Source organism: Prionailurus viverrinus, chromosome B4 (genome assembly GCF_022837055.1).
Source record: "Prionailurus viverrinus isolate Anna chromosome B4, UM_Priviv_1.0, whole genome shotgun sequence".
Lineage (NCBI taxonomy): Eukaryota > Metazoa > Chordata > Mammalia > Carnivora > Felidae > Prionailurus > Prionailurus viverrinus.
The window spans coordinates 53,059,618-53,080,284 of record NC_062567.1 but is presented as its reverse complement, the minus strand read 5'-3'; the positions used below and the strand labels follow the sequence as shown (position 1 = coordinate 53,080,284).

The window sequence follows — 20,667 nt, the reverse complement described above, 5'->3', positions numbered from 1 at the left end:
ATTATGTATAAAACCTGTTACATAGTAGGGTCTGTTTTATTCTGTGGAAGAGAGCTTTGGAAAACAGGTAAGCAACTATTCTGTGTAAAATACAATGGTTCTGTGTAGCTGTATTCATTTTTCTCTCTGTTGTGTTTTTAGCTGTGGCACTCTTGATGCTATAGGATAAGGAAACATTTTTCTTTTGAAGATATCAGTGTGTGCAAATATAAAAACAATTGTGAATATTTGCACATACCATTTGCAGCATCATTTTTTCTTTTGTACTTAAAAAAAGCATTGTTTATTTGAAAGTATTTTCAGTCATGTATTTATTCTTTTTATTTCTCCTTTTAATATTTTTTACCCCTTTAGTCTGTCATCTCATGCTTCTTTGCTTTTTTACTTGGCTTATTAACTGTTCCAGTGCAGATGATTACTTCTCTGGAGAATGATGAATGGTTAAATAGCAATTGGTTGTCTTTGACCTCATACCCAGCTCCACACTTAAGAAATGACTGCTGGCCCTGCCCAATACTTTCCTGGTGTTTGGATCATGCTGCCTTCCGTCACGTCCTTTGGCACATGATTGCTTAATATTTCTCCACCTTCTTCTGGCAGGATTCCCTTCAATGAAGATCCCAATCCCAATACTCACTCATCAGGACCCTCAACCCCTCTGAAAAACCAAACTTATTCCTTTTCACCTTCCAAGTCCTACAGTCGACAGTCCTCTTCTTCTGACACAGATTTGAGTTTGACACCCAAAACTGGTAAGGCGCTTCCACCCACCTTTTTCTTTTTCTTTTATTTTTTTCAAGTTTGTTTCTGTTCTTTATTAGCTTTCCATCCAAGGCTTCCCTCCTGTTTTTGGCATTTAAGTTAAAGGACAATGTGAATACTGATCATTTTCAGTTACCACCATTAAAATATGAAAATTTCATATAGTTCAGAAATTAGCTTGTTCAAAGATCTGCATTTATTGATTTAATCATAGTGTAGATACGAAGTTCAGAATTTATTTTTGCATGTAGACGTTTTTCATTTCATGCTCATATTGTAAGGAATAACATTCTAAAGCTTTTGCGTAGAAAGTAACACTAGTAGCTTGCAATCCAGTTCTTCATGCAGTAGAAGCATTTTTGAATTCATTTTTCTGTTTTTCTGAACTTAATTCTAAGATTTTATTATGAAAACATTTTTGGAACAATTGAAATGGTTATATTGGAGTACATATATCTATTAACTTCTTGTTATTTAAAATGTTTGGTTTTGCTACTCTTACTCTCTAGGTTAGAAAATAGCATTTTTGCTTTACTTACTCTTACATATTTCTCAATGTATGAAGTTTATAATTTTCCCCCTACTATTTGTATTTTGATAAATAATTTCTGTGAGTTTTTATGAATGTTTTCTGATAAAAGATTGTTTAAAAAGTCAAATTATTACATTACTTATTAAAGTAGAGTTATTCAAATCTTTAAAACAGTATTGTTAAGAAAAGTAAAATACAAAAATTAAAAAGTTAGTAGTTAGCAATTTTTGTAAATACTATCTTTGTCTTACAGTTTTCTCTCCAGATTGATGAAGACATTTTGTATAGTTCTTGTGTTGTTTTTATCAGTGTTAATAACCTTTTGTGTGTTAGGCAAGAGATTTATGAAATGATCTCAGATTTTATGAAAACAGTGAAAAGCAATCCAATTCCAAAACCAATGCTACTTATAAAGAAAGGGCATTAAAAAGAAAGCCTGTAGATTTAGTATCTACTTTTATAAATGTAGTCACAAAATGTGAGGAAGATAAATATGAATACCTAATTATTTGAAAAGAATAGCTTTATTTTTATATATATACACGTAATATGAATAACATCTAAAAATCATGAGATACTTTATAGTAATTGATGCTGTGGATTGTGGCATCTTAACCATATTTATGCCGTAAAAACTGAACCATTCAAACTTCAGTGAAAATTTTTTATTTTTAAATAAAGGATGAGATTCAGGCCTTCAAATTCATGCCTATCAAAACAAGGAGATTTAGATAGTATTTGAAGAATAAGTTTTCCTAAAAACGTTTTTCAGGCTTTTACTGCTGGCTCTTTGCGTATTCCTTGTTACTTTTTCAGTATTCTTGTTTTCATTTTTCTTTGCCATACCACAAATGAATTTTTTTTAATGTTTATTTTTGAGAGAGAGCGCTAGTGGGGGAGGGGCAGAGAGAGAAGGGACAGAGGATCTGAAACAAGCAGGCTCTCTGCTGCCGCCAACAGCAGCCAGCCAGATGTGGGCCTCAAACTCAGGAACCATGAGATCAAGACTTGAGTTTGAGTCGGACTCTCAACTGGCTGAGCCACCCAGGTGCCCCCCACAGATAAATTTTTGAAAATATTTTCTTGGTCTTTCTGCTTCCTTTTCTTTAATTCACCAAAAAGTCCAAGTACGAAAAGATTATGAAGTAAGAAATTAACTGAATCAGATTCTCTTAGCTTTCTCTTAGGCAATTGTATTATCAATGAAAACTTTATTGCATTTTATTTTCTAGCTCCAAAGCTTTAGTTTTTAAAGATTTATGTATAATAGTTATTATTCTCATATATGTCTATATTCATCAGCTGCCTCTAAATAAATTATTTTGTTTTGCTACTATCATATGCTATTCACTATTTTTAGTAGCATACTTATAGAACATTAGCAATTTTTAGTCTTTTGGCTTTATCATGAGTCCCTAAATATCTTTGAATATTCCTGAGGGCCATTCCAAAGGAGATCTGAAATGGAAAAATTATGATTGTTTTAAAACTTCTAAAACTATAATTGAGCATGTATTTCATGTTTCTCTGCCTTCAAATTTACCTATATACAAAATCAGTCTCTTGAGAAATAGTGGAGATAAGGTGACTAGGATTGATTTATGTAAACTGGGGAGCCAGAAATAGAATAAGTTAATAAAGCTTTAGACTGAGAAAGTTGTTTTTCTATTTGTAGTTAAAGCTATCATCTATTTTTCATGTAGGTATCATTTAAAAAAATTCATATTGATTTATTTCTATAGTTTCTAATTTTTGACATTTTACCAGGTTTTATTTTCATATTTTTTCCCAAGTACTCAACCAGTAGGAATGGAATTTTAGAATACTAGTGTTAAGATAATTGATTTGACAGCTGAGTCAAGCTAATTTTTTACTTTAAAAAAAAAAATCAGGCTTTTAACCATTTGTAGTTTTTGTAATCTAGAGAGTATTTGCACCTTAGGTATGAAAGTCTTTGTAAATGCAGTGTTATGATCAGACTTTAGCATTTAAAATTTAGAGGAAAAAGAAAAGTAGTAACATATATCTCAAATCTGGATAGAAAGAAGCTAATGTCTATATTTTTTTAATTAATGATGGCAACTGTTTAATGTGGTCATTTGCTTTTTTTATGGGTATTCAATTAAAATACTCATAAGTGATATATTTTAGTAACATTTGAAGAACTGAACTTTGCCATTTTAAATGATGTTTGTATTTGAGGCAACAAGTTTCTGGCTTTAAAAATTTATGAAGTGCACATTTTAACTTTATGCATTCTTAAGCAAAAAAAAAAAAGGGCAGGTAATTTAAGTGTTTTTGAGAAATCATCTCAAAGTGATTAGAATGGCATAAAATTCTAATTTAAATCCTGATTTAAAAAATTTTAATGAATGTGGAGTTTGTAAAAGTTTTGCTAAGTTTTAGACTATGCCTTTTATTTATATTATGTTGGGTAGATGGTCTTGCTAATGACTTCCTATGCTTAGTGTAATTTATGTAAGCATTTTAAAATTCATTTTTACTGTTATGTTTTGCTTCATCATTGCTTTCCTTATCCTGCATTTTCTGATCATCTTCTGAATCTGCATCTTTTCTCTGCTACTTTCCTCTACAGCACCTTACCCACAGGGGCCTAGGATTTACCTGTGTCCCAGCTCCCCCTCTCTCTCTTGTGGTTCCCTTCATCTTAAAAAGTCCTGTCTCCTCCTCTCGGAGTCTAGCCTTCCCCCTCATCACTCTAGCCTTGTCAGCCCAGTTCTGAGGAAAAGTGTTTCTTTCAGTGAAGAGCTGTTCCTGGCTGCTTCTGGTAGGATCACATTATGTCAGCTTTTTAATCCCTTTATTTTAAATCACCTTTAAAATGATTAATTATTTCATATTGTGAAGAAGTATTGGGTGTTTTATACAGGGCATACTTCTTATTTTTCTTATTGGTGGACAGAGTTAAATGATTAGAATGATCGTGAGGATGTGATTGAGGATTACTTGATGGATAATTATGAATATTCTGCTGAAATTATTTTATATACTAAAAAATTATGTCTGAGGACATAGATCTGTATATTTCCAATGATTATTAGGTTCTCATTACTAGAGTTTCTGTTTTAGATGCTTTACTTTCTTTCCCTTCACACCAACTCCATTCACTTTGGACCTGCACCATCATGTTGCTAAGCCATATGGTTACATTAGTAAATTATTGTTTGAATCAGTTTAAGTCTCATTTTGGTGGTATTCTTTCATTATCCATTTTTATTCTGTCCATTGCATTAATTTTCAAATTATTCTGCTGTATTTTCTTATGTTTTGTTTATCTCTACAAGATTACATTTTATTTTATGGCTTTCAGTATGCTTCATATAAAGATCTTAGTTTCATTTCTATGTTTAGTATTGTATAGTCTCTAAAAATCATGTTTGGGTTACTAAAAGAAAAATACGTTTCTTTTTTATTTTTAAAGAACAGAATGGGACTATACACATGCTAACATTTGTTTCCTTATCCAAGAACAGCTAAAAATGTAAAGGTAAATTAGTTCCTTTTTGAAGTCATTGCAGTAAATCCGACTGTATGTATCTTCAGTTTTGAAAAGGTGGGATTGAACTGTTAATTCCAGTCTGTAGAGTGTTAGTTTCTCACCTATCCCCTGCTTTCTATAATTCTTTGACCATAATTGGTCTATTGGTATTATCAAAAGAATAAAATTAAAGTAGGGAAAGAAATGAAAAATTAAGTCTTTAAAAAAATACATCTAAGGGCTTGGGAAATATTCTTTCATCCATAACTATGTACATTTGTGATGTGTCTATTATATGTCTGTGATTTTTACTTTTTAAAAATACTTTTATGTTGGTTTTTACAAATGATTATTAAAAATTATGAATGTTAATAGTGTTTTGTCATGAACGATATATTTAGGAATGGGAAGTTATCAGAAAATAGATACAACTATATTTCAAAATTGCCTAAAACTCATGCTCTTTAGAGAATTTTGGAATATTTTAAGTGAGCACAATTAGTGCTTATCCTCTCTGTATTTACTTTTAAACATTCTTTTAGTATTCTTAAATTGTTAGCATAGTGAGGGACGGTTGATCCTTGAACAACACACCCCTGGACAAGCTGACATAAACTTATAACTTCTGATTCCCCAAAGTGTAACTATTAATAGCTTATTTTTGACTGGAAGCCTTATTGATAACATAAATAATCGATTAACACGTATTTTGTACATATGTATTATATACTGTATTCTTGCAGTGAAATAGGCTAGAGGAAAGAGAATGTCATTAAGAAAATCATAAGGAAGAGGAAGTACACTTACAGTACTCTACTGTATTTACTGGAAAAAAATCCACGTGTAAGTGAACCCATGCAGTTCAAATCCATGTTGTTCAAGGCTCACTGTAATTGGTAGTATCTTGGTTATTTTATATTAGAAGACTCAACTTTTCAAAGTTGACTATTATACAAAAATTCATCACATTACCATAATTAAAAAAATAAGGTTTAGAACAAATTCAGTCTAGAACCAATGGTGATCAGTATGGCTTTGACATCTTGCTTCTAAAGAAAACTTTGTGAATAAAATCGAGTAAAATACATGCTATATGAAGTACTTTAAAGTTTGGATCACTTTAATAGATTTCAACTCATGATATTTATGAAGATGAATGCAATTGAAACTTTGTTTCTATAGCTGTTTTTTGGTTGATATTTATGTACCGATGTTCTGTAGGAATGGGAAGTGGTAGTGCTGGAAAAGAAGGGGGGCCGTTTAAAGCTCTTTTAAGACAACAGACTCAGTCAGCACTGGAACAAAGGGTAAGAGTTGCTCAACATTCTTTATTCTTAAACTGTTAATGTGTTTTTTAGTATGCTTCCATGCATTTTTAACTTATTTCCATAAGCTAGTTTTGATCATGTACCTATAATGTAATTTTGCAGTCCATAATTTATTTAAGGCATCAAAGTAATTTGTTTATGAATAATTACTTTTAATTTGGAATAGTTCTGTAACTTTTTTGTTTCGTCCTCCAGTCTTTTATTAGAAATAGTCTATTTGGAAATATCCATTGAATGATGAAGTCATTTCTAATTTTGCATTAAAATTATAGTATATAAAAGGAAATAGAGTTTTCTCAGAAAAAATATTTTAGTTGTATTATATTAAAATAATTCTTTAATATATTAATATGTTTATATGCTAAAATTATTCTTATGGCTGGCCAATCTCTTAGGGGTAAAAAATGCACAGATTCATATTTCTACAGATTAACATAAACATTGTGGTTATTTGGTATGTGAATACATCTCTTTAATTATTATAAGTTTAATGTTTAGTTAACAATGTTAAATGGGAAAATGAATAGTTAAAATTTTTGGATGATTTTTCTCTTTTTATTTTTTGTTTTTTGTATAAACTTCATTGCTAAGGGAGGATCGCCTCATAGGTTCTGTAGAAGGCGGGTATGTTTCTGAACGTGTGAGAGCCTGTTTCTTGTATTGGTAGCTTTTCTAGTTTTAATCTTGATCATTTAAGTTTTATTTAAGCTTTAACAAATGTTGCCAGCTTTTTTTCTTTCTGTAATGCAATTTTTAAAAATTTATCAGCACTATGAGGCTCATTTTTTTTTTCTCTTTAATGCAGTGCATGATTACTTATATGTTATGTCAGTTATTTTAAGGCACAGTTCATAGCTTTCATTGTGTCTGATTTGGAAGTTATAAGCATTTATAGAATTTTCTTTTACATGTTCCATTTTATACTAGCATTACAAAAAAAAGATAAAACATAGTAGACACCTACAAAAGAATGCATTCTATAAAACACACGTATTTCTTCTCTAGAGTTTAGCTTTTGAGAATAGTTTTTTTCAGATCCTATTATTACAAACAATATAACAACTTCTTTTTTAGACTTTTTTTAGACTTTCTTTCCTGTGCTGGAAGTACCTGTATGCACTGTTTGCCCTTTAGACAAGGCTAGGGAAGAGGAGAGCTGAGCTAAGCAGAAGGATGAGACTTTAGCTGCACACAGTTGTTTGCTTTGTACCTATCAGGCAGCAATTGCCTTTGAGCTACTTTCACACCTTGCAGGCATACCAGCTACTCTCCTGCAAAAGCCCACTTAACCATTCAAACCATTTGTTAAAACCAAATATAGAAAAAGACTAGAAACACGGAAAAGAGGGTCAGAGTGAAGGTGTGCGTGTTCCCTTCTCATTTGTTAGGCTAGAATGCTCTTCCTCCTCCCCCACTCCCAGTATTACACTCTCTACAGAGTTCCTTACACAAGGAGCATTTCCTGTAATTATCGTTCTAGAATTCACAAGAACAGAAAAATTTGGGTTGCCTTGATGTTTGATGTGAGATTTTGCCTGTATGTTGTGCCTGTGACTTCATTATCTATATTAGGAACTTTTGAAAACACCTAGCTTTAAAAGAAAAGAAAATACTAATCAGTTAAAACTATTTTAGATTTAGTTTGGATAAAATTTATGTTTTCAAATATGGTTTTAAACATTCTTAAAGTTTTGGACACATTACTACATGAGGCATACATTATTAGATACTTTTCATGGAATTAACGGTAAAGATGTGGGAAAACTCTAGTTTTCATTTACAACTTTGTAAAACCTGAGTTGGCAATATATTTATGTTACCTAACCCTGCAGTAGTCACTTGAGTTTAGGAAACTACCTCTCTATCCTGGGTATATAAAAAATAGAACAAGCATTATGATCTTTAGCTTTCCTAAAAAGCTGTGGCTACCACTAGTATGTATGTCTTTGTTTTGGGAAAGATTTGTACAGAAGTATGAAGAATTCTCCCCATATGAGTTCAGATATGTCTTAACTCTGCCAACTTGAATACTAGATCAAATTGCAAATATGCTATATCATTTTTTATATTCATTTTTAAAATATTCTTTTCTACCCTTTGCCACCCTTAATAAATTGTATGGCTTTTTTTTTTTCCTTGAGAAACTTTGTCCAGCATCTTTTATTTAATGAGTTATTCAAATAGCAGTTATCAAAAATAAAAATGTTATCTTTTTTCTTTCACAAAATCAGTAAAAAATAACTTGACGAGATCTTGGTGATAGGTGTCAGATTACTAGGAGATAAGATATAGAGATAAAAGTTTTATTTAAATTTAGGTTCCACCTATGAACTATTTGATGTAAAGCAAATAGATTTATTTTTCAGTATGACTCTTCTTTTACCTCTAGGAAAAATGAAGTTACTTTTCAGATGCTGAGATGTATATTTTTCTTTTCTTCAGTAAAGAAACTTAGTTGACTTGGTTTAACGTAGTATTTCCAAATATAGTTTACAATAGAATATTCCACTTAAAATACCTGCTAGTGAGGAACATACTTTGGGAAACATTGATATAAACCAAACTCTTTTGATAAATTATGATCTTTGCAAAAGTTGAGTAAAATTATGCAATAAATCATAGTAGGAACCTGGCATGGGGTTTTATATCTAGAAAGTTGACCAAGGTATCTCAGGATAATAAAAAATATATTTGATAAAAAATAAATGATTTAAATATATTTTAAGAAAAATCCTATTTAAATGTTAAAAAATTATTCCTATTGTGTTTCCAGATTTTCCAACTAGCCTGTCTTTGGACACATAGTATTAAATAGATTTATACTGTATGCACTTGGCTTATGTCAAAATATCAACATATGAATTCTTACCTAGGTAGCACAAGGGAAGGCACTTTAAATATTAGGACTCTTCAGAGAAAATGTCTTCTGTGGTCTCTGAGCAGGGGAGGGGCAGAGAGAGAGGGAGACACAGAATCCAAAGCAGGCTCCAGGCTCTGAGCTGTCAGCACAGAGCCTGATGTAGGGCTCAAACTCACCAACCGTGAGATCATTACCTGAGCCGAAGTCAGATGCTTAACTGTTAAGTCAGGCACTTCCAGGTGCCCCAGAAGCTGTTCTTTTCAATGGAACAAAACCTATAAATTCATCAGGTGTTATGATAGACTAGAGATTAAAACCAGCTCCTTGCCTCACTGTTTTAATAAAAAATGACAAGAAGCCATATGATAAGATTTGTTGCTCGTGTAGAGTCTAGGCCCTCTTAACTCTTACTTTAGGGTGTGGGAAAGATTATAAAGCATAATTTTAAGATACTTTGCAGAGGGCTGGCACTTTGTAAGTATGCCATAGTAGTCACTGGTGATGGGGGTGGAGATGATAGGTATTTAACAGCCCTCTGTAGGTTCATCTGTAGTTCTTATGAGAGAGTTATCCAAAAATGTCATTTTGGTTACATAACAATGCCATTTTTTTTACGCCAGGTTAAATATTGGGTGTTAGAGTAGGTGTGCTGATTGGATCAACTGGGGACGTGTAGGACAGAGTTTAAATTGGCAGAGTGGGTGTCCATGTCTTTGGGCAGCCGTTCCCCTACTTTTTCTGCTATGACCACCAGCTCTAGTATGATGCTTTCCCTCTTATCCCTTTATCTGTCTTCTGGAATTTGGGAGAAGAGTCAGAATCTCAAGTAGAAAAATCATTTAGGTTCATTTTTATACTTCTCTAAATTCTTTTTTGTTTTTTTGAAGTTATTTTTAAAAAATTATTTTTATTTTTATTTTTATTTTTATTTTTATTTTTATTTTTATTTTGAGAGAGAGGGCATGAGCAAGGGTGAGGCAGAAAGAGAGAGGAAGAGAGAGAATCCCAAGCAGGCTGTACCCAATATGGGGCTTGAACTCACGAACTGTGAGATCATGACCTGAGCCAAAATCAAAAGTCAGATGCTTACCCGACTCAGCCTCAGGCACCCCTTACCTAAATTCTTATATGCACATGTTTTCTAATATGTCAATTTACCTAACTTATTTCTTAGTTTTAGAAGGAAGTACAGCTTTTCATGTAGCTTATAAAAATTTTATTTCCAGTGTCTCTTGTCCAGAATATTCAAAATGTTTAAGTATAAAGATTAAATGCAAAGTGTTTTTTTTATACTTTGACCTCAGTATTTTGAGAAAATTTAAAAACTGTGTACTTAAAGTTGAAAAACAAAAATCCTAGAGGCCTAAATACTTAAAATACTTAAATTTCTCATAGCATAAGTTTACTTATATATTTCCCATTTAAAACTTACGTTTAAAAAGTTCAATTGGAAGTAAGGAGGTATTTTGACTAAACATTTTATAGTAATGTAATTGAGGTTCTATCTTTTCATGGTTTTCCTTTTGCCTATCAGGTGGGCCAAACCTATCCATTTCCATAGATTGATTTTTAATTTTTTTTAATGTAGCCTAGGATTTTCTTACCCTTGTTAATTTAAAGACTCCTTACAAATTCTGTCTGAATTTATTTCTAAATTCATGTGTGTCTATAGATATAGACACATATGTATAATATGTATTTTATACTATATCTTAATGGGTTACTGAAGTGTGCAGGACTGTTTGCCTTTGTGCTAAATGACTCCAAGTTGCTGTGCTTTGTGAATTATGCTTTGGTGAGTTTGTATTCTCCATGCTTTAAGCACTCAGTCGGTACTTGCTGCTTTTAATGTGCTTGCTTCTAGTAGTACTCTGTATCTCTTTATCTCCCAGCTTTCATTTGCTGCATTTAATCTGCTGTTGTCCAGAAAAAAAGATACTGATAGATTTTAAAATACGTTCCTATAATTGTATATTTATAATAGCTGTATGTCATAGTATGGATATGATCTATAGGGATCTCTTATGAATCAAATACATAACCTTTAGTACTTGGAACTATAACAGTTCTTTTTTGACTGTTGAGAGTTCTGGTTGGCTTATTTTCCAGTTCTAAGTTATGTTCTGAATAGCTGAGGCTACTGGTAAGTGATTTCTGTTTAAGTGATCTATGTTAATCTTGTAGCCATTTGAGTTGGATACTAATTTTCGTTTTCTTGCATCCAGTTTGTGTAATATGAGATGCCTCCATATTTGGAGAGCCACTGGAGCTCCCCTTTCTTCCTGGTGCTATTTCAATGAATTTCCTTTCTCTACCATTTCTCTCTTGCCTCTGTATTGATGAGATTGAAAGATATCCCTGAGAGAGAAGGGGAGAATAAAACTTGGAAGAACTTGTGGAATTTTATTGCCTCCCTTGCTGTCATCTGCATACTTCTCCCTTTTCCTTAATATATATTTGTGTACTTAAGTTTTCTCCTGCTGCTCGTTGTTGATAGAGTAAATAATCTCACACAGTGATTCTCTGCCCACTTCAACTTGGTATTTGTCCTTCACTTTTCTGTGAATCTCTTAACCCACACTGCACATTCTCTCACTCATCCTTCAGTCCCACATTCTTGTAGATCTCTTGCACCAGTCCTTCAGAGTCTTTACCAGTAGCCTGGAATTGGGTGTGTGTATGTGAGGAGGTGTCTGCCCCACTGCAAAGCAGACCTGAAGTAGAAGGGCAGGGGAATCCCCTCATCTTACTGTGATTTTGCATCAGTGTAAGAGATTGAGAGAAAGGAAGAGTGTGTTCACATATCTCAAACTGGAACTCTGAGAACCTTTTTTTTTTTTTTTTTTTTTTTCCTCATTGAGAATTGATAAGAAGAGTGTTTGGATTCTGTGTAACATGATATATATGGGAAAATGGATTAGGAACTCCAAACATCCAAGGAAACTTTTAATTACAAAGCATGAGTGAGGTATAACTGGTAGCCTTTTGTTAACGGATAGAATTCATATCTCACAATATGAATATAATCTAAAGGGGTCAGGCTTTTTAACAAGCACATTTTTTGTACTTTGCACATGGTCAAGTTATATTTTTTCCCCCATTCTTTCTACTAGGAATTTCCATTTTTTACCTTGACGGCATTCCCTCCTGGATTTCTCGTGCATGTTGGGGGTGTTGTTAGTGCACGTTCTGTGAAGCTTTTGGACCGCATCCACAATCCTGGTATGTTCTTTAAGAGTTTGTTTTCAGTGTTTCATTTGCTTTAACTGTGGTTATTAAAACTGATTTTTATAGTTTTAAAGAATCAAATCTATCTGAAAAGAGAAATGAAAATGAAAGTATAAACTGGCACATGTTGCTTTAAGTATTTCTAGTAATCTTAATTAAAAATAATCAAATAAGTAGAAGTATATTTTAGTTGCTTTTTTATATAAAACAAATTTTGATTCATTTTTGGCCTAGTTAACACTTTGAGGGAATCTTTAAATTAACTTCTGAGTCTGCTATTTGACCCAGACAGATAATAAATTTTTACAGTTTGACCATTGCAGCCCTTATCTTAAGATGTTAATTGTTTTCATTAGCAGTAACTCTTTGTGGATTATTTTAGTAATTTCCTTATTCCTAAAAGCAAGTGTTCTTTTGAAATTTAATTGTAAACATTGTGTATTGTCTAAGAATTAAAAAAAAAAAGTGCTGTCTGCTTTCTCGTAGAGAAAAGATCTCTTTTCTGTAGCTATTTGTTCTATATAAGCAAACAGGTAAGAAGAGTAGGCCACTTCTTTTAAAACATGGGGCCATGATTGTAAAAGAAAGGCCTCAAACCAGTCTCAGTTTCAGGCCCTCGGATTAGGAATGCTTTGGTGGTTTTTCTGAATATAAAATAAGCATGAAAAGTGTGGTAGAAATTTTCTGTTTGGAGCGTTTTCTTGCATCTCTCACTGACTGGATTCCCAGTAACTCATTCAAGCCACTTATTATTTTGATGATATACCTTAGACCTAAGTTATGTTAGTATTCTTATTTGGCACATATGCATACATGCTTTTGAAAATTTTGAATTGTCACTTCCAATAACCTCTTCCTGAGGCTTGTACTGACAGCTACAAAAGGAATAAAATGCTTTGAAACTATTTTATGTAAAACATTGCTGATAGTGATTTTGAGGATACAGAGCATTACCATCCTTTTAAATTAAAAAAGAAAAAGTTAATGCAGTTTTTTTTTAATTAAAAAAAAAGTAAAAGTGGTTTGATGTCATTTGAGTTAATAGTTATAGAGAAACAGAATGGAATTTTTTCCAGACCCTGAATGAGATTTTAGGAGAGCAATAGTAGCTAGGATTATTTAACTCTGAAGCTGAACAAATACATACTTTAAGCATTAGTCTTCTCTTTTTCTTCTCTGGTTTATTATTTTTTTCCGATGTTCCTTATTTTTTCTGGCCAGTTTGAGGTCTTTTCTTAACGTAGTATTGTATATTCTGCAGTAATTAAAGGCATTCTATATATGAATGATGCCAGTTTAACGTATTGAGACATTGAAGACACTGCAAGTTCCGTATCTTTGTGTTTGGGAACTTGAATTATTTGGAAAGTGCAAGGAAATACTGAGTTAATACACCTGACATTAACTGTGTGACCCAAGGCTTGTTACCTGTGTTTCTATGCACCATTGACTCAAATATTTTGATAGCTGGCACCCACTCATAAGCTCCAAACATGGTTTCAGGAGTATATTTAACTGTTGGTGGTATCTTCTGTTTACTGAAAACATGTTTATTTTATTGTTGCTTCCATGTACTCTGAGTAAGCTATAGAGTCTGGGAGAACAAACAAGGGTTATTTAAATAAGTTAAGTAAAGAGCTATATTTAAAATCACATTGCTTTTTACAACAAACTCTTTTTTACGGTTTATCATACTTGCCAGTTTATTCTAGTGGTGTGAGAAATGTAAGAATCCAGGCCCAGGGAAGAAAACAGTATTCCTTATTACAGAATACAATTTGTGTATTGTAATTATCAGCTTACGCATTCTCTTCCTTTCCTTCCCTTTCAGAAATTTTTTCAATTCACATGAAAATTCAAAAATTTTCAGTTACTAATATGCTGTTTCCCAAAAGGTTATGGGCATAGATATATAAATGCTCTTTCATGATATATAAGCTATATTTTAATTTTGTTTTATTTTCAGTTAAATACAAATCAGCTATATATTCTAATGGTTTCAATATTACATTGTTTTGATATAAATATCACATTTTGGGGGTTTTATGTAGGTATGATGCATTAAAAAAGGACATTCTCTTAAGAACTTTTTTTAATGTTCTTAATGTTTCATAAATAATTATTTATGAAAAGGATTTAATTTGTTGAAAAACGCTGAATGTTGAAACAAAAAGAACTCTAGATTAGCATCTACCATGATGATGTATTAATTTTATGACACTCAGTTACTCTGCTGAGAGAAACTTACAATGGATTGAAATGCATGTGTTAATGTTAAAAGTGCTGTATTTGCACTCTCAAATCAATCTTGCAGTATTTTTTGACTAGTGAATGCGGGAAATTTTCATTTTACACTGAGTGTAGAAGGAAAAAAAATCTTATTTTAAAACCACTACCACCTGCTAACTATGGATTATTATTTTGGAGTTCTTTTAGAATTTTCTCTTTTGTTAAATATTAAGCAAACATGATATATACAACAAGGAAAAGAATGGGGTGGTTTTAAAAATCAAGGTCATTATCTCAAACAATTAGACTTTAGTTAATGTTAGATTATGATAGCATGCTCCTTCTTCTCTTTCTATTTCTACTTCTTATTAACTCTGCTGTCTGTGTCTTTCCAGTTCCTGTCGAGTGGTATTGTCAATTGTGTTCTTGTTTGTAGTGTTTTTTTTTTTTTGTTTTGTTTTTTTCCTACTATTCTGCACCTAAAACTGATCTACTAATTTGCTGTTTTGAACTCAGCCTTTGTCGGAATTATGGGTAACACAAGATCTTACAAACTGCTAGACTGGAATAGTTTCAATTCAGGTATTTTGATGGTCATTCAGTACTACATATGCTGACAAAAATTATGGCAGCTCAGTGAAGTTTTTAGAAATGTTCTAGATTAAATAGATTTAATATCAATTCAGTTATACAGACACATTCTGCAGTACATATGTTATAACTCTTACAGTTCCCATGGAAATGCAAATATAAAAATGTGTTAACTAAAATGAATTAACCAAAACCATAGAAATACCATAAATTATAAATGGCTTATTTTAGGTAATTAGCTTTCAGAATGCTAAATTTAAATTATATTTATTACATTTTGGATAGTTTCTTCATATAAGGTAAATGAGATAGACATTAGCTTTATGATTAAAGAAATATTAATTGTTAAATATTAGTATTAAATGGCTAGGCTTGATAAACTTAAAGTATGTTTAAACTTTATTTAGGTTTGAATATATTTAGTATTCCATAAATACTATGAAAGTACAACTATTACCATTTTTTTTATAATTCTAGAAGTGTTTCAAAATTTGGCAAGTAAGAGATTTTGGGGGGGATGAACAGCTTTCATGAGCTCCCTTCCTTCCCCTTCCATGTGAGAATATAATTTTCTTTTTAAGTAATTTTACTTGTGGATATAGTTTGTAGCTTTTAGAGAAACTAAGATAACCTTACAGCTGATGATGTGGTTTAGAGTCAAAGCCAATTTTTCTTTTTGATAAAAGCATATTCTCTTAATATAAATATCTAAATTTTTATGTTACTTGTGGAATTAAATAATGGAACCATTTTGATTCAGTATCAGAAGCTGGTATTTTGCCTAAAGAATTTTACCAGTTCTTTGTGTCAGAAAGTATATCTATTTACAGAGAAACAAAGACACTAAGAGGCTCACCTTTTAGATAATATCCCATAATCTTTTCAATATTGTAAACTTTTTTGTTCTTAGGAGCCCAGGATGTAAGTTCTGATGTAAGTAACACATGTTCGACTCTGAAGTAACTCATGTTAATCATGCAGATTTACCTAAGTTCAGTCTAGTAAACAATCTGATAAGGTCCAATCTTTGTGGATTATCAATTGGTAAGTCGTCAGGGAAATTACCTCTATTTCCTGTCCAAGTTTTTGCCAGTATATTATCACACTGATTAAAATTAAAATAATAATTTTGAATGGAATATGTTATACTTGGTTTTTAGTGGGAAAAATACCCTGCTGGATTCATTTAATAAACATATTTTTAAAAATTAAGCAGATTAGTGAATAGGAAGAGAAAAAGCCTAATTATGTAGGGAAAGGACATTGGGAACAGAGTGATCATTAATAATTTAAGGAGCTTAAAATTTGTCAGGGCAAACATGTTTAGAGTGAGATGTGTGTTAGATGATAGAACAGTCTTGGAAAGTAGAAAAGCAGTTAAATCTTAATAGGTCTAATACTTTGTTGCCTGTAAGCAGAATTACAGAATTTGGCAAGGAGAAACACGGTTGAGGAAAGAGTATATCTTGCCATCATTTAAAAATAAAGTCAGGTAGTAAGTGTATGAAAAAAAGATGGATATGAATTACAGAAATATTAAAAGAACATAAGGGACACCTGGCTCAGTCAGTAGAGCATGTTACTCTTGATCTTGGGGTTGTGAGTTTGAGCCCCTGTTTGGTGCAGAGATTATTTTAAAATCTTAAAGAAAAAAAAATAAAAGATGACACTTTCAGTTTAATGTTCTCATAGTTCTGTGCTTTTGACTAAGATATTAGAATCTTTATGGTAGGGGAACATACTCAGAAGTCAGAGTGATTTTCATATTAGTTTAGGAAAAATAATATAATTCTGAACAAAAATATGATAAATGTATTCAAATCATTTATGTATTCTTCTCTGTAATTAGGGAATATTTAGCCATTATTATCCTATATTACTGTAGAAAATCAATAATTGGCCACATCAGTAAAAAAAAATAATTGTTGATATAATTTTTATTAATGTGAGAAATTATTCATCAATATTGTATTTCCTGGATTCTCTGACACCATTTATTATGTAAGGTATCATCAATTAATGATAGCTTCCCAAGAGGAAAGAGAAGGAAATACTACCATGTTAAATATATTAACTATTAGACATTCTTATTTCAGAAACATTAAAATGTGGAAAGATATAGGAAAACATTTTTAATCACACAATAGTATCTCATGAAATATGATATGCAAGCATTTATTAGAGTTTATTTTGTGCCAGTTTGCTAGATGATAGGTGTGCAAAGATGCCAGTAACCCTGTTTTCACAAAAAGGTCATATTCTGGGAGATTAGAAAAACATGTTAATGGTTTACTGAGTGGTGTGGTGTGGTGTGGGTGTGTGGTATGGTATGGTGTGGTGTGGTGTGATACAAGGTACAGAACTAACGAGGACAGCATAAATTAACTATGTGGCAGGGAAGCTTGGAGATATAATTCTTGAGCTCAGTTTGAAGGATGTATAAGAGATTAACATTTATACTTCAGACAGTGTATTTGGAGGTATGTTGTTACATCCTTTTAATGTAGTTCTGAAACTTTAGCACTGTGTTACAAAACAATATCCTAGCCATTACTTGTGTGATATTTACATAGTTACTTCATACTGTTGTTTGACATTGAATACAGAATGTCTTGGTTAGTTCAGCTTTTTTGTGTGTGTCCTTTTTTCTACTGCTTTGCTGTCCTAGGTTGTGTTAACTACAGTGATAGAAAATATTTTTATGGAGCAGGAAGAAGGAAAAAAAAAACTTCAATTATCTGAGAATTTATTTTAAAATTACAGTATTACTTTTTCTTATCTTCCTTCTTATGTTTCTGGCTTGGTAACAGACTTTGAGAAAGACAAGATGAATCTTGCTGCTAGGAAGGAGGAGACACCATGTGCAAATCTTGTATTGTGACATGCCAGGAACAGGGCCGGCATAGGAATAAGACAGGGTATCCAATGGTTACATTTGTATTAGATCATTGATTATAGCATGGAGAATGGATTTAAAGGCAGCAGGACTAGAGATAGGGAGGCTAGTTAGTTGACTGTAGTATTTCTGGCCAGATGAGTGACCTAGGATTTGGTGGTGATAGGAGAGCTAAAGTTTATAGAGCACTTACTGTGTGCCCGGCACTCTTCTAAGTGCTTTATGGTAGTAGGTCATTCAGTTCTCAAAACACAGCTCTGAGGTAGACATTTTTCCTATTTTGTGGATGAGCAAAATGAAATAATAATTTTCCTAAAGTAAAATAGGTAGTTGTTGGGCTACAGCATGAACCTAACTATTCTGGCTTCAGGGCTTACACTCTTAACCATAAATTTGTAAATATTTTAAATGTAAAATCAGCAGGACTTGGTCATTAGTAAAATGTGGCAAGTGAAATTGTCTCTTGGCAACTTTGAGCTGAGAGAAAGAGAGATTAGGATTATCCTACACAACTACAAGTCTAAAGCCCCAGTGAGCGTTTGCGTCCTATCTTTTGGAAACCCAAGTCTGTTTGAAAGTTGAGTTATAAAAAATATTTTCAGAGTAGATTTTAAAAGTCTTAGCTCATTGTCTCTCAATGCCTATGATCTCTTTTTTCTCTCTTCTGAGTTTACCACTGAAAGTATTTCTGGATAGTGTACGGATATAATTTTTAATTAGCAATAGCCTCAGTGTAGTTGATGAAAATTTGTTATTCTTTTTTTATATAGGATGCATGTGAGCTTAGATATTTTATCGGGAAGCAACAAGAGGAAATATAAAATAGATATATAATGTGGTTTGGAAAGTACTAGTTTGAAAGAGCTTCCAAACTTAGACAATATTTTTAAGAGTGAATGTTTCAAGTACTGAGTTAGTAAAAACAGTTTGTTTAAAACTAGATAACTTTTGTTTTTGAGAATATTTTAAAAGTTTTATTATTTAAAAAAATTTTTTAAGTTTATTTATTTATTTTGAGAGAGAGAGTGAGCAGGGGAGGGACAGAGAGAGAAGGAGAGAGAATCCAAAGCAGGCTCCGCGCTGGCAGTGTGGAGCCCCATGACGGACTCAAACTCATGAACCATGAGATCATGACCTGAGCCGAAATCAAGAGTCCGGTGCTCAATCGACTGAGCCACACGGGCACCACTATTTTATTATTTTAGATTGTAGATTTTTGAATGTATTATACTTAAGATTTTCTCAATCTTATAATAAATGAACTTTTGCTAGTGCTAAGGAAAGCTTTAGATTAGTGGTCTGAATTTAGAAAATGTTACTCTTTTTTTGTTACTCATCTGAATTGTAATTGTTTAGAATATTTACTTTACTTCGGGGGCGATAATAATCAAAACCAAGAAAAAGAAGTGTAATTATTACTTTAAACATATTTTATATGCTTTAAACATATTCAAAATGTGAGTCAACCAATGTGTAGGGAAATATTTATAGAATATATCAATCTGATAATCTAATTTTTTTTTCAGTTGTAAGTAAAAATCTTTTATTCATGGATGTTCGTGGTGTGCCTACCATGTCTTGAACATGATGTTGGATATTGGGAACACGATTGTTCAGCCAGGCAGACACCCTGTTTGCACAGCCAATCTAGGCTATTTCTTGCACTGTTTTGCTGTGCGTGCATGCGTGTGTGTGTGTGTGTGTGTGTGTGTAGAGGAGGAGGAGGAGTTAAATGGAGATAGGCTTTCTTGGAACTTGAATTCTACTGATGATCTCAGTAGTTATTTTTTACTCCATCTGAGAGGTACTCACAAGCAGATGTGCAAAACTAAGCCTAAAGTAGTTAAGCCGACTTTGGTTTTAAGTATTTTAATGAGGGTTTTAGGAAGTAGATATATAGAGTTCAAGAAGGCTTTGTAAATATAGCATGTATAATGTGTGAACTTCTCTTTATATGTAATGCAACATGTAAATGTAATACAAATTTTTCTGTCTACATATAATGTAACTGGATACCAATTACTCTCCATTCTTTATTATCTGTAAGAAAAAGTCAGACATGTAATTTCCTTATTTTTGAAATTTTACTCTTTATATGTCTAATATACTGGATGTTAATTACAATATTATAATATAGTATGTAAATGTTATATGTAATCTTCTCTCCATGTATAAAGAGGGAAATCTCACAGATAAGGAGTAGTTATGTGTCTGACTTATTTTATGAATAGTGAAGACTCCAGTTTGATCTAACACGGATTATATCCCAGCCACCATCCTAAGATCCCAAATTACTGCAGCTTGATGTCTGCTCTGAATTTGCACATCACTTACTGTATGATGGGACTGTTCTTCCTAGGTTGGTACTGAATCCCCACCTAGTTTGAGGTGGTATACACACTTGAACCTGAACTCTCTAATTTCTATTTCATTAGGGAAATTTGTGTTCTTCAATGAGTTGTTTTGTGTTGGAATATTACTTTAAAGTGTTTAAGAATGTGACTTTTTAATGCTTCCATTAACAAGATAGATTATTGTTGTATTAAAAATGTTTATTTGAGCCCACCTAACACTTTATCTCCTCTCGTTTATTTAAAAATTAGATTGAATAATTGTCCATTTTCTTTTCTCTCAATCAGATTAAAAGATTCTCAAGGGAAGAATTATTCTCTTCCAGAGCTATGTAAAAATAGAATTAAATTGAACACTTTAGGTAGTCAGTTTTTCTTAGTTGCAAGTGTG

At 32.1% G+C, this 20,667-nt stretch overlaps 1 protein-coding gene across 9 annotated transcripts in view; it reads left to right on the top strand.

Moving 5' to 3' along the window:
- The window catches only part of C2CD5 (C2 calcium dependent domain containing 5), a 100,808-nt gene that overhangs the window by 35,539 nt on the left and 44,602 nt on the right, over nucleotides 1–20,667 (top strand). For 8 of the 9 annotated variants that reach the window (XM_047865350.1, XM_047865354.1, XM_047865352.1 and 5 more), the window contains 3 exons: nucleotides 601–752; nucleotides 6,015–6,100; nucleotides 12,095–12,203. In XM_047865350.1, the coding sequence (XP_047721306.1) occupies nucleotides 601–752; nucleotides 6,015–6,100; nucleotides 12,095–12,203 (347 nt within the window). Of the gene's footprint in view, nucleotides 1–600; nucleotides 753–3,890; nucleotides 4,083–6,014; nucleotides 6,101–12,094; nucleotides 12,204–20,667 lie in introns of all 9 variants that reach the window. The other variant, XM_047865355.1, reaches the window with a different exon arrangement.